The sequence below is a fragment of the Hippichthys cyanospilos genome, chromosome 13 (genome assembly GCF_059441005.1).
Source record: "Hippichthys cyanospilos isolate Australia breed blue-spotted pipefish chromosome 13, RoL_Hcya_1.0, whole genome shotgun sequence".
In the NCBI taxonomy this organism is placed as follows: Eukaryota; Metazoa; Chordata; class Actinopteri; order Syngnathiformes; family Syngnathidae; genus Hippichthys; species Hippichthys cyanospilos.
The window spans coordinates 441606-467914 of record NC_142381.1 but is presented as its reverse complement, the minus strand read 5'-3'; the positions used below and the strand labels follow the sequence as shown (position 1 = coordinate 467914).

At 51.7% G+C, this 26309-nt stretch overlaps 1 protein-coding gene across 9 annotated transcripts in view; it reads right to left on the bottom strand.

The window, feature by feature from the left end:
- The window catches only part of LOC148413324 (protocadherin-1-like), a 67102-nt gene extending 41603 nt beyond the window's left edge, over window positions 1–25499 (bottom strand). For 3 of the 9 annotated variants that reach the window (XM_088430657.1, XM_088430659.1, XM_088430656.1), the window contains exons 1-3: window positions 18891–21176; window positions 18008–18821; window positions 12693–14876 (exon numbers count right to left, since the gene is read on the bottom strand). In XM_088430657.1, the coding sequence (XP_088286783.1) occupies window positions 12693–14876; window positions 18008–18821; window positions 18891–18928 (3036 nt within the window). In that variant the 5' untranslated portion in view covers window positions 18929–21176. Of the gene's footprint in view, window positions 1–12692; window positions 14877–18007; window positions 18822–18890; window positions 21180–24802 lie in introns of those variants that run through there. The other 6 variants (XM_088430655.1, XM_088430654.1, XM_088430652.1 and 3 more) reach the window with 5 other exon arrangements.
- Between the last annotated feature and the right edge of the window lie 810 nt (window positions 25500–26309).

The following is a 26309-nucleotide window of genomic DNA, read 5'->3' as shown; positions in this document are numbered from 1 at the left end:
ACGTTGATTCCATGCAAAGGAGTACTTATCGATGCAAAACCTTTGCGCGTGCCAACATAAGACAGAGGGAAATACCCTGCACCAACCAATGCTAACGAGCTAAACGCAATATATGACACGCCCAAGAGAACAACTAACGTTAGCTAGCATGTTAGCCACTCACAAGTCATTTTGCACATCAATGACAACATTCTTACAAACAACGTCAAAACCGCGGAGCAGATTCCACAGAGGCACAGAACAAGGTGTGTGTCGCCGCCACACCGTCCTTCCTCGCTACAAAATGTCATCTCGACAGCGGCCGGAGGCGGCGCCGAAAAACAAAGATCGAGCCAGACAAAGCGCGAGCGTTAAAGGATGAACCAAACTAAAACGAAATCGCTTCCAAAATATCGTCGGCCACCCGTTACCAGTTGATCCACGGACCGGCGGTTGGGGACCGCCCCATAATTTTAGTCCGCCCCATAATTTTAGCCTGCATTTTTTGCGAAAAAAAAAGTGTCTTCCATTTGGAAAATGAAGGTAATAGCTCCGTCCCTGGATATGGGTCAGGCCTGAGGAGAGTGAGGTGGGTGCTTTCAAGTGGTTGCCATGGCAACGCCTCAACACCAAGCTCTCCCGCGGCACCTGAACGCGGCACGGCGGCCAAACCGATGTCCTGTTTTGCCCCTTTAGCCTGACTGCAGCCAGTGACACGATTGCACTTTACTGGAGGGAGCGCTGACTTTTCTGTCGGCTTGCTTTGAATCTCAACTTCATCAAAAAAAAAAAAACCACGTACCATCCCCTTGCCCTTTGTAAGCGCTTGTGCGTTTTAAACGCTGGTCCGTCTTGCTCCGAGGCCGCCGGTGCATTCAAATTCCCGGTGCGGCGCTAATGGCTATCATCTCGCCGCGGGGGGAGGGGGGAGGGGGGGAGGGGGCACGCAGGGAGGCGAGAGGGAAACGGGACAAGACAAGCAGGGATTAAATACATTTGTTTTCTCCCGCGCCAAATTAGTATTGATGGCAACTCGCGCACGCGCGGCGGAAAAAAGCAGCCATGTTGAAATTTAATTCTGTGTGTGTGTGCGCGTGTTTGTGAGAGACAGACATATAAGGGAGCCGTTCAGCTTCGCTACCCACTGACAGATAAAAGGATGTATGTATAAAATGCTAGCCGTATGTCAGCGTGTGACAAACACACACACACATACGGCGAGCGCAAAAGAAGGTAGCGTTCCGCGTTAGACAAGTTGTCTTTTTCCTGTCCTTTTTGTTGACGTTTTAAAAAGCAGCCACGAAATGGCTTCCGAGTCACAAACTGGATAGCAGTGTTCTGTAAAAAAAAAAAAAATAAATAAAATGCAGCAGTTGACAAAGGAAGCAACAGGCCAAAAGTTGCTGGCTTATTCAGGCCATTTTCAAGGTATCGGGTAGTCGCAAAGGCTTCCGATACTCCTACATTTGAATGGACTAAGATGGCTGTCAAAAAAGAGGTTTTTCAGCGTTCGTACGAACGCTCTTTTGAAGTCGTAGATCTGAGCCTTTGGATTTGACTCGAATATGTAAAATGAGATGACGTCACGCCGAGCTCAATGGCGCCGCGCATGCGTGAAACAAAAAGAAAAACGGCCGAATTGAACGCAAACTGAACAAAAGCTTTCAAAAGCTCATCCGTGACAGCTAGCGACCTCTGCTGGCGGAAACCAACACTGCAGTTGATTTGGAAAAAGCCTTTCCTTTCAATTGCACACACCGACGTTGAAGTAGAATCCGTTTTACGGAATAATAATACAAATCAAGATTTTTAGATTGCTTATGGTCGACCTGTTTATTGTTGTGGTTACGAGGCAGTTACACTTGATTTCCAAACGGCGCACGGATTCGGAGTCACGGGCCTCTTAGTATCGAATCGTTTCCAAATAAACTGACGTTCGCGCCACGGGCTAAGACGGCTGGCGAAAAAACGTACGCCTAAGGAGCGGCGGACGGACCGACTTTGCTTGGCGTGACCTCATCTGGGTTTGCGCGTCCGCAGATCCAAAGGAGTGTTCAAAGTCCCTCGCGCTGGGTAAAACCATTGGAACTCAACACAATTTGGAGTGCTAGGCCTCCCTCCCCCTCAGAAGCGGTAAAGCGCCGCCCCCCCCCCCCGCCGAAGAGGAAGCGCTCCCCCGCCGCTTGGCCAGCCCGCCCCTTCCATGTAAAGTACGGCCGCATTGTTACGTATGCGTCGGGCTGCTATTTACATGCGCTCTTTTGAAAATGGCCGCCGGGCCGGGGCGGGGCGGGGAGGAGACGGCCTCCCGCGGGGATGAAAAATGGCCCGGCGCAAAAGGAGCCATTTGCTCCGGGAGGGGGGGGACCTTGATGAACTTAGGCTGAGTTCACCCCGCAGCCTAAAGTCAAACAATGAGCGTTTTTTTTCCCATGGGCGCTACCAAGTGCCGTTTGTTTGCGTTTTTTTTTGGATGGATCCGCTCCCGAGCGGCTTGGATATGACCATTTTGGTCAGGCCCAGCCACTACTGTAGCTTCTGTTCTGCGCGCCTTACAGTACATAAAATGCGGCAAGGGTTTGGCGTCTCCTTGACGCCGTCGCCCTCCCAGCCAACGGGAGCAGGCCAACCATCCAAGAGAACGTCGGCGAGGAAGCGGCTACGCGGCGACGGGGCCGCTAAGCAGATGAGCGGGGACGCTCGCGGCTTTCCTGTTGACGTGACCCCCGCCGGGCGGGAAGCTCCTTTCTTGTCGGTGGGCGCCCGCGGGGAGCGAGCGGCGAACATCCGGACGGCGCTAACAAAAGCCCCCGAACAAAATTGTTTCCCAAAACAAATGCATCACCAACGGCGGGTTTTTTTTTCCCAAGGTTTGCCGTTTTGACCAGAAAGACGCAAAAAGGCCAACGGGGGGACAAACTTGCGCGGCCTCAGCTGCGCGCCGCCTGCCGACCTTTGGCCCCCGGCTGGTGGACGGGAATCCGCAAACGCGCGACCTTTGCCCCCGTGGCCTTCCCCCGCGGCTGCCTCATTAGAGCCGGTGCCTGTCTGCGCATTGTTCTGCCGTCGCAACGTTTCAAGCTAATATATCACATCATCATAATAGTCGTGCTATTAATAGTAATAAATGGGAAATGGACTTATAGGGCTTTAGGGAGGAGCCATACCGGTACAAGAATTCAATTATTGAGTAGTTACGACGCTGCTCGTACTTACAGTATGTTTGAGAAACATTCCAAAAACGTGCCGTGTCATTTTCAAGACCGACCGTGTATCCAAGTATAGCAATTAGCCTTCCCACTGCTCCAAATGAATATCAACTTTTTTTTTCGACTTTTTCAGTTTGTAGTTCTCGACGGTAGCCAACGGTTGTCATTTTTTAGACGGATACCGGCGCGAGACTACGTAAAGCCCCGATAGTCACATATACCGCCATCGGGCGCCGATATGTTTGATACGCAAAACGTCTTCACTTTTGACACTTTGTTTACGTTTTCCATCGCCTGGGGACAAGGGTTAGGGCGGGCAAGATGAAAGCCGCCGCGTCATCCGGCCCGCCGCCGCGTCATCCGGCCCGCCGCCGCGTCATCCGGCCCGCCGCCGCGTCATCCGGCCCGCCGCCGCGTCATCCGGCCCGCCGCCGCATCGCAGGCGCGACGGGGCTCGGAGGTCGCGGGCGCTCGCTCGCTCGCTTCCTGTCCATCGGCCGGATAAAAAGGAGCTCATCCATCAGCCGCTCGCCGCGCTAACCGGGGGATAACCGGCACCACGTGCGGCGCTTCGCCTTTGACCCCCAACAGGAAGGCGAGCAAATCGTCTGCGGCTTTTCATCGCAGCTTTCCCTTACTTATCTGGAGACCTGACACGTCACGTTGGGAGATGAAAACAAGAACTAAAAGGAATGTATAGATAAATAAATGGAATCGTCTGTTTGAAAAAGCAAATAAAGGCTTCAAAATGCGAGACGCCCGAGTGGGCTACTTCAAAGGAAAAGCCGGGTCGCGACCCGCGGGCCGCCGCCAAGCTAAGCATCCTTCGCGCGGCCTCCGAGCGGAAAACGGAACGGAATTATCTGCCGGCGAGCTGCGGGGCCGTCATTTATCTGCGACGGAGCGCTCGCCTGTGTGCGTGGCCCCAAATGTGCGCGTGTGGGTGCGAGAGTCGGTCTGCCGCCGGCGCCGTCGACCATCGCTCAAACACACGCGCGCTGACTCGCGCCGGGCTCCGTGTGTGTGCGTAATCAGCAAACAACAACGCACTCTGCTGTTTAACACACTCGCGCGCGCATACGCGGGTAGCGATCAATACCCCCGTTGGCCCCGGAGGCGGCAAACGCTCCCCCGACGAAGCCAGCCCGGTCGGCGGCGCCGGTCCCCACGAGCCGCCGCTTTTGCCCCCGAAGCGAGCGTTACTTGGTATTCGTCCCCCGCCGGCAACGCTGCGCCCAGACACTTGATATTCGCCGCGCGTGGCTTCGGAAGTGACTCGCAAAAAGTCGAGCTCGCAGCAAGGTCAAACATATGGCGCGCAAAATCCTTTCCTTTATGCCGCATGCCGGACGGAATTCCCGCCAAAAGTGTGCCTTCTAATCAGTCATGAAAAAAATATGATTTTTGTTCTCGTCGGACTCCATTCGAGGAAGATTGATCCAACGACTTCCCCTCCCGTATCAGGTGGCCTTAAGACCGTCGGTCGGACTGGCCTGGCAGCTCGAGGGCGCTCTTATACACACGCCTCAAAAGACACGCACTTTGCCACTTTTCATTGCCGCCGCTGCTCCTAATCTCCACGCGCGTGACGGGACCAGCGGCGAAAGCGCTTTCATCCGTCACCGTACGCCCAGGGATTTTTTTAGCCGCCGCCTCCATTTCGGCCCACGGCGGAAGACTATTCGCCGCGAAAGCGCATTGGCGACAGAGTTGCCCGCTTGAATAAAGGCGCAAACGCGCAAAAGGCGGAACGGCACGCGCGCGCGCTGTCAATCGGCAGCCGTCTGCCCGCCCGTCACTCGCAAAGCGATGACACGGCGCGCGAAACAAAGGAGTCGGGGGAGACGAGACGCACGGCAAGCGCCAAAGGCAGCAAAAGCGCCATTGAGGCACGAACCCCGTCGAGCCCAAACGAATGCCGTCGGCCTGACGACTTCGCTTTGGCCGACCGGGGCCGACCGGGGCCGACCGGGGCCGGCCGGGGGCCTCCGGGCTTGCTCCCCGAAACTATTTTCAACGGAAAATTCGTACGAAAGCTGTAACCGACTAAATATAGAAGCTCATTTTGAGACGGAATCCAGCTCGGGCTCCTCTGAGCTAGCTAGCGTTTGACAGCCGACGCTAGCGCCCAACGTCTGGGAAACGATTTGAAACGGAAAGCAATTCACGCCGCAACCTGCGACGGCGGATTGGGGCGTAACTGGGGCGGATTATTGTGTCCTGCTTTGTTGCGATGGCAGAAAAGTTTACAGGGGTCAGCATTAGCTTCACCGCATTAGCGTGACTGACGCTAAGTGGCCAAAATGAGTTACAACGAGCTATTTAGGACAGCCAAAAGCGTTAGCCAGCTCGCCACGATTACGCCATTAAAGACACTTACATCGGACATGAAATTGTTTCCGGGTGGCGCGAAAAGGAAACGGCTAACATGAACATTTTCAGACTACTTTTGCCTTCGTCCTTTCACGCCTTGAATGGAGCGGCAAAGATGCTCCGTTGGCGTCGCGCGGAGACGACCGCGCCGCTTTCGAATGAGTTAGCGCTCAGGCGGCGCAAAACGTGCGCGCGCGCGCAACCGGGTCGGTCGATCGGGCGCTCGAGTGCGAGCTCGGCAAACGAGGCCATCAATTGATACAAGTGGGGCTAGCTTGCGAAAAGGGCCGGGCCGGTTTAGGGTTAGGGTTAGGGTTAGGGTTAGGCAGATTTGCAAATCGTCAATTAGATGCAAATGTGTACTTCTCAGTGCATATGCTAACATATAGCAAAGGGAAACGAGCTGAAGGCATACAAGGCAGCGCTGATAACATGCTAACATTAGCGAGCATGTTATCCACAGTCACAAGTTGTCGGATGGACAAACAAGCTCAATTCATCTTCACTGACAACATTCATACAAAGAAAGTTCGACTCACAGAGACACAACGCGTGTGTGTGTGTGTGTGTGTGTGTGTGTGTGCGTGTGTGCGCGCGTGCGTGCGTGCGTGCGTCATGCCACGCCGTTCTTCCTCACAATAAGATATCATATCGACAGCGGGCAAAAGGCAAAGATCAAGCCAAAGGAAGCACGCTTGAATCAACTGCTAAAGGATGAAGTCAAGGAGTCGGGGACGCAGCCACGGGACGCCGATTGCCCCGCCGGGTAAACGTTCACGTTCGTCAAAGGCAAACGTCCCGACAAGCTCACCTTTCCACACAAACGACCCGTGACGCCTCGCAGCTGAAACACATCACTCAGCGAAGCGCCAACGGAGCTTTTCAACCCCGGTCACCTCAGGCGCATGCGCGTGTGCCCTTAGTGTTTTTCTCCACAGTGGGGACCAAATCCTGGACTTTCACTGCCTTTGCGAGGACCATCTTGCTGCTTCAGCCCTGTTTTTGAGGGTCGCGCCTTGCTTTTAATAGTATAGCTCTGTGTATGCGTGTGTACGTGTCCTCGCTTTTAGCATCGTCACGGTGACAGCCGCATCAATCGGCGTCCTAGCGGTGGGCTTGTCAGCGTCCCCGTCATCACCTTTTGGACGCCGCAAACACATCAGCTGCCACAAAACAAGTCAGCTACAACGTGACAATTGACAAGCCTGAGCCCAAATTTAGGATTGCTTTTCACTTGCTAGATTTGCGAGAAAAAAACACGGGGCAAAGGAATGTTCTCAAGCGGCGAGAAATGGTCAAAACGACAGAAAAATGGCTGCAACTTTTCAAATCCAAATTTGCACGTAGTTCAATACAAGACAAAATACATGAAGGAAAGCATGGCGGCGTCCCTGGAAAATTTATCCTCACAAGATTACAAGGGACTTACAAATGGACTGCTTTGCCAAAGACGCGCCAGTGTAAAAGTTGGGCGTTAGCCAAGGGGCGACCTCAATCCCGCGCTAACCCTCCGGGCCTCCAGATTACGGCCAGATGCTAATCCGCCGCTCCCTTCCCTCCTCCTTCCTTCCTTTTCGCCTCATTGGACGGGAGCGGCGGCCCGTGCCCGGCGCCGGAAGCCGCCTCCCATCCTTTCCAAGTTCAAATGGGGAAGGGGAAATGCGGGAGGAGGAACGCGGGAAACGGCAGGTCAAAGCGAGCGGGATTAGCGAGCGGCAGATGTTGACGTTGTTGACGTTAAGAGCCGGCTTGCGCGCTCCTTAACAACTAATCGCTCGCCAAACATGCGAAGCCACCCGTCGGGCGGGTCCGTTTGCGCCGATACGGGTCATTTCCGCCCCGACCCTGTTCGGAATCCGAATCCGATGTCGCCTTCTGACCGCGGATTCGCGTTGGGTTCGACTCTATGTTCAATGTACGGACACGCGATATATGCGATATATCCTCCTTTAAACGTGACAGGAGGGCGGAGCTTGTTTCAGCCCCTCGGCGTGTCGGACGGCCCGCGGCTCCGTGACTTTTTGCACAAAATGACAAGTGTGACCGCCGTGCGAGTTTGTGGCCGGCCATGTGAGAGAGTCAAAAAAGCCTTTCACTGCTACGCAACAGGAAAATGATTGTCTCCCCTAAAAATAGCCCACTTTGCGAGGAGACTTCAATTATTCTTTTAAAAGCGGATTCTCGGAAGGATGCTCATTTTTCCATCCCGAAACCAAAACGGAACCTCGTAAAACGCTTTTGAAATCCATCCGTTCTTTTTTTGTTTGCTTATCCTCACGAGGGTCGCGGGCTGCCGTGCGCCTATCCCAGCTGGCTTGGCCAAACCCCAACGTGTGGGTGGAAGCTCGAGGACCACGTGCAAACTCCGCACGGGATAGGCCGGAGCCGGCTGGATTTGCCTCCCTATCTATATACGTACATACACACACACACATTTATACATATACATATACATATACATATACATATATATATACATATACATATATATATATATATACATATACATATATATATATATATATATATATATATATATATATATATATATACACACACACATTGGGGGGGGGGGGGGGGGGGGGGGGGGGCTTTGTGAAAAACATAATTGGGAAGCACTGCCCAAATAACAGGACAAAACATTGAAAAAAATGACATGGTACTCACCAGAGGCGCTTCTGATTTCTAGAGCAAATCCACCCGCTCAAGCTTGTGTGGTTTAGTCAGTCAGAGCTAGCCGGCCAGCTACCGAGCTAGCTAGCTGTGGCCGCTCCAGACTTGTCAAGTAAAGCAAGCAATCCAGCCAGCTTGACTGAGCCATCCTTGCAAAGTGCACTTTTTTCCTCTTTCAAAGTGGATTTCTCATCATAAATTCCACCCGGCAGGACATGAGCAACTCGAACTTCCTGGAGGATGGCAAGCGTGGACAACTACCCATTAAATACACTTACTTGTTTTAACATTAGCATAGCCGCTGCCAACATGACAGAAGCTAGCTGCTTTTTCCTATGGATTTTACATGAAACCTCACGTTGGATTATTGCCACCTACTGGTCAGGAGGGGGAACCGGCTCTTATATGTTTTCCTGGAGGTCAAAAGGTGGTTTGTGTCTGTTTGTTAGTTTGTTTTACATTGGCTGCGAGGCCTGAGTCGGGCTATCCGAGTAAACTAAAGCCAACTGGCTTTAGAATTGATTAGTTCTTGGTCCTCGTTGTACAACGGAATTTTTAAAAGGCGCTAGGCAGTCAGTGCAATTAAAAGACTTCAATTGCAGTAAAATACATTGAACGAACATTCGTTTTCGAGCGGCGCTGTTAGCGTAAACACATTGACCGTTAGCGCGAGTGTGCCGACTAGCGTGCGACCCCCAGGTCTGTCTCACATTAATGAATTCATTTCATTACTAAATTCAAATGAAGAAAAGGGGCAACAAACTTTATCTGATGGTCACGTATAAAATCAAGCGCCGCATTTGGAATTCAAACTTTTCACCGAGATTAGCACGCGTGACTGCTACGTTTTAGCGTCTGACAAGCGGAGTTAAAGACGTCAAAATCGCTTTCATGAGACACAAACTTGCCAGGATTGATTTTTTTTTTTTTTTTTTTTAGTCCCTGCTTGCGTGTTTTCCCGCACACGGAGCAGCTGGCGCGCTTCCTGACCTTTAACTCCACCCACAGGTACGCCGGGCGCACTGACCTCCGCCTCCGCGGACGACTGACACCTGCGAACATTGATACGGTCGCGCACGCTAACTCGCTTCCGTGCCCTCCGGGGCTCCGGTACTTTTACTTACTTCTGACATACTATTTTTTCTTTAGACATTTTGCTCCGCTGGCGTTCGCCTCACTGTGCAGACACACCACACACACACACACACATTCCAACTCCTTTAGGAGTTTCTTTTATAATCACTGCCATATTTTGTGCACTATAAGGCGTGCCTCAAAAACCTTGAATTTTCTCCAAAACTGACATTGCGCCTTATAATCCGCTGCGACGCAAAAAGAAAATAACATGTAAATCCTTCAATATTTACCCCTGCGTTTCAGTTCTAAATGTACTAACAATTACAGTTTTTAGATCAGCCTTGATGAGATTTTTCAATTGCTCTCAAAAAAAAAAGATGGTCAATAAATCCCTTTTACAGCTTTTTCTTCAGGATAGATGCTCCTGTGTTAATGTTCCACATCAATCTACATTTATCATGTATTTTATCATAGATTGATATGATTTATCATTATATTTTACTTATCGATTCAATATTTAAGCATCTAGTGGTTGTGTTGCTCAATGTGTGTTTTTTTTTCTGACTAACCTGTATAAAGCCTGTCAAAAGTCAAGTTAGTATTTATTGAAATTGGATTTATTTTGCTTTTTTTCTTTTTGTTAGCGTTAAAAGGGATACAATTTTTATAGATTTTATAGATTGGTCTCAGCGAGTGACTAAAATGTACTTGAGTTGTGAGTGAATCAAAACACACACACGCCTGTCACTGTTGCCGTGGCGACTGCTAAGCGTTGAAGCAGGACGGACCACAACTGACTGCTAATGTGGCATCCATTTTTGTGCGACTTTTATTTTATCTGACAATAAGTTGATTTGTGTGTGCGCGCGTTTATCTGGAAATGTATCTACTGTATCTGTGCTAGGACTTGAAAGTGTGATACACGGGAATAAAATTTTCTAATCAAAAGTATCCCTTCAATCCAACACAAATTATCCATGTGAAAAATGAAACAATTTAGTTTTTGTTGCTCCTAAACCCTTTAAATGAATATGATTTAATGATAAAAATGCATCAAAAACGGTAACAAATACATATCAGACCTATGTCCGTGCACAATAACCCAAATATATGAAAAAATAAAATAAGGACGCATTTCCAGTGACCTAGGCATCATTTACAAGTCCGCGGGAACAATAATGATTTTTTCGTTTATTTCGAGCACGTAGCTCGACTTTGGTTTGGTTTGTGGTCGCGCCAAGTGCTTCCCGTGTGACGCCATTGCTAAAGTGTTTTGATGTGAAGCTAATGTCCATTTGATGTTTGTTTGGCCGTAAACAACGGTGCAAAGTACGAGTGTCTCTGGTCTGAGGACAAGCAGGCATCTTAATCCATTATAAAAATGCTTCAAAAACTTGGAACAGATAAACATGACGGGTTGTGACGAAGGAAGCATTACATTACAGCCTTTCGTATCCGGGATTTGCTTGCGTAACGTGAGACAATCTTTTTCTCCAGGGGCGTTTAGTAAGCGGAATTTTTCATAGGAAGAGGCTTTAAAGGCCCGTTTGACTCCGGCTTTTTCCGACATAAAAAAAGAGAGGCAAAGATAAATCTTTTCCAAACGTGTGCCGGCATTAATATGACTTGAAGCATTTATGAAGAAAGAATGCAATGGATGGGGAAAAAATAACACATGAGCGTAAAAGTGTTTTTTCATCATTTTCATGCAGGTGGTATCGAGTACACACGACCCAAGACCTTTTTTTTTTCCTTTTTGAAGTCGAAAATTGAATTTGCGAGACTTGTGAACAGCTAATTAAAGGATTAGATGTCTTACGAAAAAAGCTCATTTGGATCCTAATTTTTCCAAATCACATTTAGGACAAGGAACCCTTAATCTCCGACGTTCCCGTTGAATGTGCCGCTAATGTGCAAAGCGTCGTCGGGTCTCCGTGCGTGGCGTGCCAGATGGAAATGAAGACGTCACCTCGAGCGGCGAGTGAAAGCACACACGGCGCCACATTCAAGCATGTTTATTCAAATCGACATGAGACAAACAACAACAAATAAAAATACATGTACATGAAGCAGGAAACACAAAACAAAACAAAAAAACATCTCAAGTGAGCGACAGCAGATGAGCAGCGTACGGTGAAACGCACACGCACACGCAATGACGACCGTCTATCGGCTTGTGTATTTACAGGGCGCGACAGTATGGAGACGACGGCGAACGACAACTTGATTGAAAAAACCTTCACAGGTCTTGGCATCAAATGCTTCAAAAATCTAACCTTTGAATGTTGAAGGTGTCTTTTTTGGTCATCCGTGGGTTGCACCAATCGAAATGGAAGACTGACGCAAAAGAGGAAGTAACAAACGAGTAACAGGTAAAGGGTCAAAACGGAAGTTCACCTGGAACGTTTCTAGTGCAATTTAGGCTCAACCTGAAATTTGAAAGCCCCAATGTCACTGAGGGGCAAACGGCGGCAAGCGCGCCGGCGTTTTCGCGGCCTGGGGGTTCGTTCGAGGTCAGCGGAGGTGGCCCATCTCCCCGTCGCCACAACAGCGGAGCGGGCCGACGTCTCGGTCGCCCGATGTCGGGGGCGGACCCCGGAGAGCCCCGAAGCGGCCCCGTTTCCACGTTCGCCTCGGACCGCCGCGCCGGATCGAAATGATTAGCTCGCTAAGCGACGCCGCCCTCGGAATCGGGCGCGTGGGTCCAAGGGAAACGCGGAAAAAAAACGCGGGCTGCGGGACGGGGGCTCGAGCGATCACCTCTGCGCCGCCTTTATCCGAAGGCCCCTTCCCGTCCCCGTTTTGACAGCCCGTCGTGGACACGGGGCCAAGGAGCACACAACCGCGCGCGCTAAGGACACGAACTATTACAAGGCACCGCGGGTAATCAAAGAAGGCCAACATCGCCCGCCGAGAGTCAGTGCAAACTATCGGACCGCTTGGAGCCGGGCCGATCCCGGGGAAGGCCCCGCGCCGGCTAGCGTTTGTTCCCGTCTCCGAATCAAGCTGGAGCGGTCCCAAGTCAATGCAAATTGAAAACGGGTCAAACAAAGTGAGGAATTCACAGTCGCGCTTTTGTCCGAAGGACTCAAAAGATACGGAACCGGGCCGCGGGCGGCGACGGTGCAAACGCTCGCTAAAGCTCCTTCATCAATCGCGCCGGCCAAAACGCTAAAGTAAGGCGGGACCCGCGGCCAACGGTCCGAACCCCGAGGCCCGGCGCGGTCTCCTTGGCGGCGTCCTCGAGGGCGGGTGAGCAAAGACCAAAGCGAGAAACAAACAAAAAGCAAAAAAACCTGGCCCGCCCGCCCGCCCCTACCACACCCCGTCGGTCCAACAGATGTCCCGGCGGCACACGTGGGCGTTTGCGTAGTGTCCTACCTGTTTGCCGGCGTATTTGGGCGGGTTGGCCTTGTAGCTGTAATCCGAATATTGGTCGGAGCCGGTGGAGTTGTTGTCGCCCGTGCCCACGAAGGTGTTGGCGGGCGGGAGGTCCTGCACGGCCTGGTGCTTCTTGGAGGCGGAGGGCGACTGGGGCTGAAGCTGGATGGACGGCAGCGGCGAGTTGGAGCGGTAGTGGCGGCCCAAGTCGGGGCTGGCGGGCGGGTAGTTGAGGGGCAGGTGTATCCGGGGGCTGTCGCTCACGGCCTGGTCCATCAGGTGGAACTTGTGGCCCTTCTGCAGGCCGGCCTCCTCGTCCTCCTCCAGCGCCTTGGCCGGCTTGGGGGCTTTGCCCTTCTTGCTCCTTTTGCCCTTGGCGTTTTTGGGACACTGCTTGGGGGCGTACAGGTCCTTGCTCTCCTTCTTGCCCGCCTGGTAGCCGCTCTTGGCGTCCCTCCGGAGCCGGTGGCGCACCAGCACCACCGCCACGATGACCAGGATGACGCCGGCGATCCCGGCCAGGCTCCCGTACAGGATGTTGCCGCGCTGCGCCAGGGCGTAGTCGGGGTCGCCGGCGATGTCCCGGTCCAGCGGGGTGTACAGGCTGTGGCCCACCAGAGCCTCGATCAGCGACACGTTGGCCTTGGTGTCGTTGACAAAGACGTGCACCAGCGCGGTGGTGTGGCGGCGCGGCTTGCCCCTGTCCCGGACCTGCACCACCAGCCGGTGCAAGCCGTTGTGCTTGCCGGTGAAGGCCTGCGCCAGGGTGATCTCGCCCGTGGCGGGCGAAATGCGGAACAGCCCGTAGGGGTTCCCCCCGGTGATGGCGTAGTCCAGCTCGGCGTTGGCTCCCGAGTCCATATCCTCGGCTTCCACCACCTCCACGCGGGTCTCCGGCGGGGTGACGGGGCTCAGGTAGGTGAAGGACGAGTTGGAGGGCCTGGTGACGTAGGGCGAGTTGTCGTTCTCGTCCAGGACGTTGATGGTCACGCCCACGTAAGAGGACCGGGGCGGGTCCCCGCCGTCCACCGCCTTCAGTCGGAAGGTGTAGGTGCTTTCCTTCTCCCGGTCGAAGGAGATGCTGGACAGGATGTTTCCGCTGCCGTTCTGGATGACGAACTTGCCGTTGTCGGGCTCCACGAAGAGCCGGACGCGGGCGTTGTCGCCCTCGTCGGCGTCGCTCACCGTCACCACCCCCACCGGGTTGAGCGGCGGCATGTTCTCGATGACGGAGAAGCTGTAGCCGCTCAGCATGAACTTGGGGTCGTTGTCGTTGCAGTCCCGGACGTCGATCACCACCGTGGCCGTGCCGGTTTTGCTGGGGACGCCCTTGTCGGCCGCCGCCACGCGGAACTCGTAGCGCTGCGTCTCCTCGCGGTCCAGCGGGTTCTTGACGCGCACCTCGCCGCTGCTGCCGTTGATGGCGAAGAGGGCGGCGGCCGCCCGCTCCACGATGCTGTAGACCAGCTCGGCGTTGCTGCCGGAATCGGCATCGGCGGCCACCACCCGCAGCACCCTGTCGCCCGGCTGGTTCCCCTCGGCGAAGTCCACCTTCTGAACGACCGGGGAGAAGGTGGGCGCGTTGTCGTTCATGTCGGTGACCAGCACCCGGAGGGAGTTGGTGCTGGACAAAGCCGGGTTGCCGGAATCCACCGCCACGATCTCGATCCTGTAATCCTTCACTCGCTCGTAATCCAGCGGCGTGGTGGTCTGCAGGAAGTACTTCCTTTTGCGGTCGTTGCTGGACTCGCCCAAAGGCTGCAGCTGGAAGGGGACGTCGCCGGCCACCACGCACGTCACCACCGCGTTCTCCCCCTCGTCGCGGTCCGACACCTGCACCAGCGCCACCGCCGTGCCCACCGGCATGTCCTCCGAGATGTTGGCCACGCCGTCCTGGTGCGTTACCAGGCCGATGCCGCGGATCTCGACGGTGGGAGCGTTGTCGTTCTGGTCCCGCACGTTGATGGTCACCAGGACCTTGGAGCTCTTGGAGTTTGGCCCGCGGTCTTTGGCCACCACGAAGAACTTGAGGAAGCTCTCCTCCTCGCGGTCCACCATGCCTTTCACGTAGACGATCCCCGTGGAACGGTCGATGCGCAGGAGTCTCTGGACCGCTTCGGACATCTGGTGCAGGCTGTACTCGATCTCGCCGTTGATGCCCGTGTCGGCGTCGTTGGCGCGGACCTGAAAAGACGGATGCCGTGCGTTTACTCTTTCCAGGCTCGGACCGCTTTGGTGCCGCGTCGATCGACCGTGAAAATGAGTCGAGAAATGAGAAATGAAATCGTTTGGCCGGCTGACGTGAATGAACGTTCGGGAAAATGGCTTTTAGAGCCCCCGACCCACAAATTTGAACCCGCTCAGTTTAACCAAAGACCGGAGCCGCAAAACTGAATCCTGAGCCCCGACCCGCCGAACTAATTGAGTCGGTGACTTCCAGCCCGGCTCGTCAGCCGAAATGTCATTCCGCCTCGCTGGATTCAACCACTGAAACTGTCGTTTACGATACAAACAAATAAACCAAACCGCAGGCGGCAAACGACATTCCTGGAGGGCCGGTACGCTTCACGTTTTCCAGGTTTCTCTCCCCGGATCAAACGACGAGCTCATCGGCAAGCTGAGACGGGGCTCGGGCGCGTTTGAGAGAGAAAGCTTGCGGGATACCGACCCTCCAGGACTGGACTTTGATACCTGTGTGTTAGATTCCGGTTAATCTTCTCATGTATGTTTTGAAGATTTTATTGTATCTGCGGCAGGTGTAGGGTATTTTGTTGGAACGATCACGGCAACGTTAATGCGCGCTAATGCGAGCGTCTGCTGAATGATTTTCTTTCAATGACAAACATAATACAAAGACGGGCGCAATTCTCGGATGTCCAAATGTTCCGCGGTGTACATTTGGACACTGAGCATCTGTTTTGATTGCGCCGACACGGACGAGTGAACGCGGCTCACAAGCGGTCCTCCCCGGAGGCGCCCGCGTTTCGGTCCTATTAAGAAGAAGAACATTAACGTTGGCCGCTGGCCGTTAAGGGCCAATGAGCCGCCGCCCGTCCCCGTGATTTCCGAAGGGAGGAAAACGTTTGGAGCGCTAGCTAGCTTAGCCGCCGTCTCTCTTTGTGACTCTTTGCGAGGCCGCGAGCTTGTTTCGTTTGCCGATTCCCGTTGTTTGATGGTGGTGAGTTGGAGCGCGCCGGGTCAGGGAAGATTTCCCGCAAAGCATTGCAACTTTGTCCCTTTCTTGGGAAACGTGCTGGGAAATTCCCCCCGGCGAGTGACATTCAGATCGTTTTGGCAACAAAGTATCATCTCCAAAAAGGATGGCTCGAGGACGGTTGTAACAAACGGTACGCGGCCAAGGTGAGCGCGGGCGGCATCGTAAATCATGCGAGAGGGCGGACCGGAAGGGAAGTGAACGGCCGCATTTTTTACCTCTGCCGGGGCCCGCTGGGACCAAATGCTAACCCTAGCCGTTAGCTCTGACCTCTAAGACGCAGGTGTCAAACTCCGGTCCTCGAGGGCCGGTATCCTGCATGATTTCAAACCTTCTCTCCTGAATCAAATGATCAGGGTCATTTTCAAGCTCTACGCTACGGAGAGGAAAACAGCAAACATACCGGCCCTCCAGGACCGGAATACAACAGCTATGCTCTAAGACCTTGACCTGTAATGCTTTAACCCCGCCCACTTGCGTGGCTTCTCAAACAAAGCAAGTCTGAATGTCCAAAGGTCCGAGTGATAACCAAGTTTAATTTTTTTTCTTTCTTATGTACATAAGTAAGTTGGTCCTCTCGGTCAGCAGTACGAGCTGAACGGTTTCTCCTCCTGAGAAGCTAACGTTAGCTCAAATTTACAACCCTATTTTGCATTTACTTAGAATAAGACCGTTTTTTTTTTTTCATTCTTCCTAACTTGGTCCTCTTGTTCAGCAGTTCCAGCTAGCTAAATCGATAGTTTCTCCTCCCGAGAGGCTAACATTAGCACGGATTTGCAACCCTGTTACCGCGATTAGAGTAAACGGATTCCTTTCGCGCCCAAAACAGTAGACGTTTGCGTGCCTTTTGTATTTCAAATGATCTCTTTTCACGCGGCGTCGGGGCGCCAAAGGTGCCTTCCCTCCGCAGAACCCCGCAGGGATTTGCCGGGGCAGACGGGGAGTTCATCCCGCCTCCTTATCAAAATCTTCTTCGCCGCTTGCCGACAGCGGGAAGTCGCCGATTCCGCCGGCTAGCGGTTAGCGGCCGAGAGGAGCCCGGGGATCATTTCTCCCGCCCATCGATTTGCCGTCCGGGCGGGAAGGCTTTAAGGAGCGCCGCGTTTCTGCCGGCCGCCCGTAAATTATTGACAGCTCGGGGCGGGATTGCCTATCGAGCAGAGCGGCAAACGGCCGACAAACACAAGCGCCGTTTGTCTTCCACGTTAACAATTAACCAGCGCTGACCCGCTCTGGCGCTTTAGCTCGCATTTCTTGTCGGGAGTCGATTGTCTGCGCTTCGTCGCTAATAAGGCGACTTGACTTTTCGCGAGTGCGATTCAACATCCCGTTGCCGGGATTTAGAGATGGCCGCTCGTCCGTCTCGTATCGATTGTCAAGGAGAGGACGCGGCCGACCTTATCTAAAAAGCTCCCGCGTCAAATGAATTGCGCTGAAAAGGACAAGGGCGGCTAAGGATGGGAAAACGTCAGCGGCCGTAAGCCATCGATTACGTCGTCGAAAAGACAAAAAAGTCGCGGCGGGTTCCGCATTCCAAAGCTAACCGGCGATCCCGATCGTCTGCAAACGGTTTACAAGCGATAGAAGCCGTTGATGCATTTATGACACGTATATGACAAATTCCGCTCGATTTACATATTTACTCCGGCCGTTTGTTAAGCGTGAGAAATCAAAGGCATGTTGGGTGGGAGCTCTCGCTTTCAAAAGGCTTGCTGGCCCCCGCTGTAGCGGCGTATGTAACTAATCGCAGTAACAGCGCAGCAAAACTGCGCTTTTTCTCAGGAGCTATTAAAAAGTAAACTCAATCAAGAATCATGGTCTTAGTATTTGCGCAGCGGGTTCGCGTGACGTCGAGTGCCTGAAAATGTACATAAATAAATGTGCTCAAGTCACAAATTACGAACGCTACTTATTTCAGGACGAAACGTTGATTCGACGCGTACCGGTCAATGCGAAACGCCACACGCTAACATACGGCAAAGGGAAATGGCCGGCACAAACCCAAACGGCAACGGGCCAAAGGCGCGCAAGGCCGCGCCAGATAAGGCTCCCGGCAAAAGCCTACCTGGCGTTCGGCGAAGAGCGCGCGCTCGGCACTGACCTGAAGCACAGAGTGTCCCAGGGGGCTGTTCTCGGCCAGCTCCGCCTCGTAGTGAGCCCTCTCAAACTTGGGGGCGTTGTCGTTCTGGTCGGTCACCACCACCCTGAGCAGCGCGCTGCTGGCCCTGGCCGGCCGGCCGCCGTCCACCACCCGGACGTTCAGGTCGTACGAGTCCTTCTTCTCGCGGTCCAGGTTCCCCATGACCACCAGCTGGGGCAGCTTCTCGTCCGTGTCCACCGCCACCTGCAGTCCGAAGAGCTGCTCGGCGTCGGGGCCCGCGCTCAGGGAGTACTCGGCCACGCCGTTGTTGCCGGCGTCGCGGTCGGTCGCCATGGGGATGGAGAAGAGGGCGCCCACGTGGGTGTTCTCCGGGATGGACAGGGTGAGGATGGGCGAGGAGAACTGGGGCGTGTTGTCGTTGATGTCCAGAACCTCGATGCGGCCCTCGATGAGGCGGGGCCCCGAGCCCATGCCTTTCACCATGTCCGTGATGGACACCTCGAACTCCAGGTAGCACTTGTCGTCCTCGAAGAGGTGGCGGCAGTCCCTGAGGGTCTCGCGGTCCAAGGGGATTTCGGTGGTGTAGATGTCGCCCGTCTTGCCGTCCACGCGTAGGTAGGGCGAGCCCACCTCCAGTTTGTACAGGTGCCCGCTGTCGGGCAGCCCGCGGTCCGCCGCCAGGCTGCCCACCAGGGTGTTGGGCGGCTGCTCCTCGGGAACCCGGTACAGGATGTCGCCGGGGACGCCGGCGCACCGCGACAGGAGCGCCGCCAGCAGGCACAGTAGGAAACGCCGCCTCGGTGCCGCCATCGCTCTGGAAGACCACAAGGCGGAAGGCATGTTAGACGAGGCGCCGCCGACCGCCCTCCAGATTCGAGCCTACGCTGTAAGGCGCGGTCCTGGAGGGCCGGCGTCCTGCATGTTATTGAGCCGTCCGTCTCGACACGCGCCTCATTCCAACGTGAGGATGAGGATCGTCGTTTGAATCGGGTGCGTCGGAGACGGAGATCTGGGAAAACACGCGGGATACCCGCCCTCCGGGACCGGCCTTCCACACCTAGGGCGTAAGGCCTACACTAGGTCTCTACTTGGTCCGTACGTACTAGGTACGTCAGTCGCTTGCCTCGTTTTCTACAGCGCTCGGCATCCACTCTAAAGGCCCCGGTTCCAAGTGTGCTCTTCCTTCTATTTGGAGTCAGCAAAAGAGCAGTAAATGTTCAGCCTGTTGCTGCTGGCCACTCATGTTGCCTCCCCGCTGTGACGCCCTCACACACACACACACACACACACACACACACACACACACATTTCCGTTTGGCCGGGAACGAGCGCGCGCTTTTTCTTCGAGAGCCGGCAAATAGTCCGCCGACCGCCAAGTTGTTTCTGGCTGGTTCGTCGCCGTGGAAACGCCGCAATCACTCAACCCTAACCCGTGTCGCCGTGTCATCGCATGTGTTATTTTGATTATAACGGCAGTCACAACCGTTACATGTATGATTCTGTTCCCACCACACTTCTGTCGACTATTTTTTTCCAACTTAGCGTGACTTGGGTGTCCTGTTCAGATCGTCTACCTTTGGTGGTAACGTTGGATGCCGGCGGCTCGGCGGAGCGGTGCTTAGCGCCTCACGGTTCAAAGGTTTCTTAATTCGTCCTTAAGCGTGATTGGCTGCATGAATGCTCGTTCATCCCTGCGTGCCCTGCGATTCGTCCAGGGCGTCCCCCGCCTACTGTCCCAAGACAGAGTGAAGGCTATTCTGATAGTTCTTACGTCAAAACTGCAATTTCTCAATGGTGTGATAAAATGAATGTATTCATTTCTGGTAGCACACAGCGCTCCAATTACCAACCAGCTAGCTTTCCCACGCTTTTGTTTTTATTTTGATGCATCCTGAGAAGAGATCAGCATGCAGGAAACTTGGCACACGCATATAATGCGTACATGAGAACACACACGCTAGCGTGTCAGCCGGGAGCATGTGAAAGGCACGGCAGGAATTTAGTCAAACCTCTTGACGCTCAAAACAAACTTCTCACGACCTAAAAAGACAAAAGTCACAAAATGTCCCAGCGCAAATATATATATATATATATATATATTCAGTGCTTGGTTTTCATCACAATTGTGGTGCGCTAACAAACACACACACACACAAACAGTTTGTCTACACTATAGCAAATGCGTTTGAAGTCAAATCAGCATTTGGCGGGCCACCTAAAATGATGTGACGGGCCTTGACTTTGACTACCGAAACTAATTTTCAAACTGTTTTCCTGTATAGGGCGCAGCGCATTGTAAGGCGCATAGAATAGAAGCTACATTAGTAGCTGGGCTTGCGTTAAGCATCCACTAGATGGACAGATGAAGCCGCGCTAAAGGGAATGGCAACAAAACTATCACACAAATCAGTCAAATACGGAATTGTATGAAGTTGAAGTCAGAATTTTGAAAGGCACTCACTGCCAAAGTGGATCTTTGACGTCTATATTGGTCTTTGGCGGTGAATGAGTTAATCATCACTTTGACTTTTCAATGCGCTTGCAAACGACTGTTGAAGCGGCGTTAGCAAAACCTGACCGTCAAGCACATCCAGTTGACATACAAACAAGAAGCCGCATGCACAAAAGGTGCTTTCATGTTTTCAGGACGTTCAATGCTTGCTTGCGTGCGTGTGTGTGTGTGTGTGTGTGTGTGTTGTGTGTGGGCGTGCGTACGTGTGTGTGCGTGCGTGCGTGCGTGCGCGTGTGTGTATGCGTGTGTGGTCCAGCCGGAGCGCATGACAAAAGGGATTACGCTAATGACTCTTTTCACATGCTATTGTTTGATGCAGATTATCACACACACTGCATGAATACTTTGACACACTGCAAAAAATGCCGGCCCAAATACAAAAAAGAAATATTAAAAACTAGGCATTGTTTCTTGTTTTAAGCCCAACAATCTGCCAATGGGGTAAGACTTTTTTTCCTTGATTTAAAGAACAAAAACAAAACTGTGATTCAAGACTTTTTTCCCCTATTGGTTTGAAGAGTGCAAAGACTAGCTAGTTGACTAGCTGGATAATTTCATCAAGGTGTACCTTAGGCATTTTTTTAAATGAGGTTTTATGTTATACATTAGGTTTTATACATACAGTATACATATGTGTGTGTGTGTGTGTGTGTGTGTGTGTGTGTGTGTGTGTGTGTAGGATCGTACATACGAATGTGCAAAGTGTTTATGGTCACTAAAATAATCAATGAAGCAAAGGGAGATGGAAGAACCGCTTTCAACTGCAGAAGTCTGTGGGTGTTATGTTGAAAATATCCATCCATCGTCTCTAATATTTTGGTGCTAAACATGCAGACATAGTCAGCCTGTTGAAGATAGGAAGTTGCTGTCAGAAGGCAAAAACAAAATCATTTAGGAGTTCATCCATTTAGTAGAAGCCGGTTTTAGAGCCTCCTCTAGCCAAACACTTGGCAAAAACAAAATAAAATAAGAATAAAGCACCTGGGATTGAAGGTCGGGACTACTAAGAGGCATACGTTTACGTTTTTGGCAAGGGCACTGCAGGTCATTCATGAAATGTAAACAGTACGTTTTGCTTTTCAAACGAGGAAGCAAATGAACTGGAACACAAAAGCAAGTCGTTTGCGAAATGACCTCATCGAGTGCGGCTTTGCGAAAATGACGCCTGGCGACGCCGCCACGAATGTCGTCGCAAAATGCGATAAATCGGACGCGCGTTTCCGTCCCCAAACGCTTTGCGCCGGTGGGGTCCTCGGATGGGACGGGCAACGACTGCTAGGATGGACGGATGATGGCCTGCGCGCATCTACAGTACTTCCTGGTTGCCTTCCTGGGAGAAACTCCACACCATGCCTTGGCAGGTGTCACCGGGGGAACGTCGCACGCTCGCACACACACACACACACACACACACACACACACAGACGTCTGACGTGACAGCAAGTAGGGAAAGAGGTCAAAGGTGAGTCTGACGGCAGAGCGCGCCGCGCGTGGAAGCGGCATGGAGTTGAGCCCGCCTTCATTCAATCGTTTCCTCCCGGCAGAACCGGAGCGACCGGATTCCCCGCCGCCTCTGATACGCAAACGCGTGAGTGACAAAGTCATTGTGCGGGAGACCACGCGTGTTTTCAATCCTTCCCGCCGCTCCCATCCCCTTTCCAAAGATTCCTGCCGCCGTCCTTTATTTATTTCATAAGACGCTTGAGTTGAATCCCAAACGCCGGCGCCGCAAAATCACTTTCGGCCTTATCCAAAAGACTTCGGCGGCACGTCCCGATCGCGTTTGAGCCGCCGTTCGTCGTGGGATTTTATTCGACGTGCAGACGCCTTGCAAGATTTGACAACAAAATAGAAAGGAAGAAAGAAAGAATGACTTTGCTTTCATTCTCATCATTTGTGATATTTTCAAAATTGGCTCGGAATATCAAATAATGACAATAAAGAAAGAACAAACCGAATGAAAGAAAACAAGAAAAAAAAACAAAATGAAACAATTGAAGAATTTGCTTTAAATCTCATTCTTTGCAATGTTTGATTCCAGTGACAAAAGCAGCTTTTATTTTCATACATTGAAAATAATGAGAGAAAAAAACAAAAAGGAAAAACAAAAGAAGGAAAAACACTAAGCAAAAGGAAATACTTAAAGTTTACGTTGAACAAAATCAGCTTTTATTTTCATATATTGAAAATAATGAAAGAAAAAAACAAAAAGGAAAAACACAAAGCAAAAGGAAAGTCTTAAAGTTGACGTTGAATAAAAGCAGCTTTTATTTTCAAATATTGGAAGAAAACAAAAAAAAACAGAATTAACCTTTGCTTTAATTCTTATCATTTTCAAATTTTGATTCGTGTGACAAAAGCTTTTATTTTGAAATATTAAAAAAATAAAGAAAAAACAATAAGAATAAAAAAAGAAATAAATATTGCTTTAATTTCATTCTAACCCAACCCCAGTTATTAATTTCAAATGATGAAAACATTTGTATAGTGTTTTATGAGTTCAATAAATCTCAAATCAACACACACACGCATACACACACACATACACACACATACACACACATATACATATATATATATATATATATATATATATATATATATATATATATATATATATATATATATATATATTTGTGAGTAGCATTCAACTTCAGCTGGTTTGCTTGATTAATTTCTTAAATAAAGGGCGCGTGCAGTGAAATAGCCCAGCTTTTGAACATGCTCTCCAGAAGAGCCAGCGTACTTTCACAGCCATTGGAGTCGCTACAAAGCTGCTCGCTAGCGCCCCCTGGGAACAATCCAAAGTTCCAGAGACCAAAAACGGGCAGGCTGCGATCGCTTCAATGATTTGGAAGATTAGCGCGACCCGCCGGCAAGAAATCGCGCATGCATGTTTCGGGGGGGGGGCGATCCAGAATCCGGAACCCAAAACGCTTCCAACCTCAACCCTGCCGGACGGGATTGGCTTTTCTGGGCTCTCGCGAGCACGCGCGCTCAGAAACGGGGGCCGAAAGGGGTGGCAAACCCGGGGGACATTTGCTGTCTCCGTCCCTAATTTAGCGGCCCGCGGTAAAAACTAAAAATACACATGGTCACATTGCAATTCTAGAAGAAAACAAGTGTGTGTGTGTGTGTGTGTGTGTGTGTGTGTGTGTGTGTGTGTGTGTGTGTGTGTGTGTGTGTGTGTGCATCATGGTTAACAGGAAGCCTCATCTCAATCCCTCTTTTTTTGTCTTTTATGGTCAAGCCTGTAAACAGTTTTTGTGACCAACACAGGGTTAAGTAACTACCTTCTATTTTCCGTGAAGTGGGCCAAGGTGCTAAGCTAGGGCTTCTCAAAGAGTGGGGCGGGCCCCCCTGGGGGGCGCGAGGCCTTGCCGGGGGGGCCCCGGATGACCCCGGTCTTTTAAAATACTTTGTTTTTGCCAAGTGTCGATGCAGTAAAATGGGATTTTTTTTCAGGCGCTTTGATGGACTTGTTTTAGACTGACCTGAAACCTGTATAAATGATGTAAAAAATGCTTAACAGTCATTGAAAGTTGGTTTATATTGCTTTTTCCTTTTGTTATTGTTAAAAAGAATACACTTTTAGCAGTGCATTTATAGTCAGCGTGGCAAGTGGGGTGCGTGGATGAGGTCAGGTAAGAGGCTTTTTTTTAGTTTCATGCATTTTTAGGCACTTGGTTATTTTGTCAGTTTTAGACTAATCTGTAACATGTATAAGCGCTGTAAAAAGTAGTTAACGGTTGTTGAAAGTTGATTTATATCAGTCCCTCTCAAATGGTGAGGGGGGGGGGGGGGCACGGATGTCATGGCAATAAAACGAGGACTGATATATGGTCGTTTTAAGACCTTTTGATGCACTGGGTTATTTTTCTGTTTTAGACTAACATGTAAAACGCTGTAAAAAGTAAACAGTTGAAAGCCAGCTCATATTGCTTTTTAGTATTGATATGGTTAAAAATGATACAGTTTAGGTGTAAAGGTTTTATAGACAATAATCTTATTGATAAGCGTGGTGAGTGAGGCGGGTTGGGGGGCCTGTGCAAAATGTAATTGAGAAGCACAGATTTTTCTTTTTTAATGTTAAAAATGACGCAGTTTCAGTATACAATTTTTAAAGACAATAATCTTATTTATGGGCACGGTGAGTAAGGGGGGGGCAGCACGAGTGAAGAAGCCAGGTCGGCTCGAAGGCGGAAACGGAAGAAGCTCGGGGACGGCGAACGCGTTGAAACGGAAGCCAGCGACGGTCGGGAACAGGTGGAAGCGCTTCCTACCTGGGGCGGGAGTTGGCCAAGCGGAAGCCCGGCTCGGGGGGGGGCGCTCCAGGCCGGCTCGGGGGGGGGCGCTCCAGGCCGGCTACGGGACTCAACTCGCCTCCAAAATCCGACGACAAGTCCAAAATCCCGACGCGATATTCCTCTCTCGCCAACAAGTCCACTTTTGATTCGATTTTTTTGCGAGCGTCGTGACCGGCTCGGTTCGCTCACTCCGAGGAGGTCCGCATCGCGTCCGAGGTTCCGCTTCTTTGGAAGTGCGCCAATTGACAAGCAAAAAAAAAAAAGGACGTCGGCAAGTTGAAAGAAAGAAAGCAAGGAGAAAAGGAGAGAAAAAGGAAGAAAGAGTCCGCGTCGCTGCTTGTCGGGGGTCCGGAGCGGCTCGGCCGGCTCGGCTGGCTCGGCTCGGCTCGGCTGGCTGGCTCGGCGCTTGCTAGCTCGCTTGTGCGCTGCCGCCCGGGCGACGACAAAGTGAAACAAGTGGAAGGCAGCTCGCAACTCCTCCCTCGCTCCCTCGCTCCTCGCTCCCTCGCTCCTCGCTCCCTCGCTCCTCGCTCCCTCGCTCCTCGCTCCCTCGCTCCTCGCTCCCTCGCTCCTCGCTCCCTCGCTCCTCGCTCCCTCGCTCCTCGCTCCCTCGCTCCTCGCTCCCTCGCTCCTCGCTCCCTCGCTCCTCGCTCCCTCGCTCCTCGCTCCCTCGCTCCTCGCTCCCTCGCTCGGACTAACCGACAGTCGCTGTCTCTCCACCACGGGGGCGGGCGGAGGGCCGGGGCCGGGGCCGGGGCCGGGGGGGGGCGTCACTCGGCGTTGGACTCCCTCCGTTTTACATCGTTTTAGCCCAAATAAAAACACATTCCCTCTGTTTTTCCTCCCAGCAAACGCGCTTTTCAAGCTTTTGCAAGTTATTTGCACGTCGAGCGACAGGACCACGTGACGTATCCACAACACCTCCCCAGTGACATTTTTGCCATCTTTTCCGACTACAGTAAATAAAAAGCATTTTTCTTTCTCTTGCTTTCTCGAGTGCAGCGCGTGTGCGCGTTAGTGTGTGTGGTGTGTGGCGAGTGTGTCTCGCATAAGGACGAGCGGAAGCATCTGCCGGGCTCTGAGCGCCCCCTTCAGGCTGCTCTCGGGAGGACAAGCAGAAATATATACAGTATACAGTACGCACATACAAAATCGATGGATGATGCAAGGGCCACTTTTTTTTCATTTCTTCGAATTAAAAATTCCATCAAAATGAGTAACGCAATTTCATACTTTTACTTAGTAGCTTTGTTTTGTAAGATGCGATACGAACATAATTTTATCTGTAGCAAATCAGGATTATATAAGATTTTGGGAGGGCGTCAGAGACCGATGTCACTCACAAGAAAAAAAAAACTAAAATTGTTCATTTACATCTTTGCATAGTTAGAAGAGCCCAAAAATATACGCAATGCATTTCGTAGCGGCGAAGGTTATCTTCACTTTATGTCGGAAATGGAAAGTCGGCCTCAAATGGCCCCCA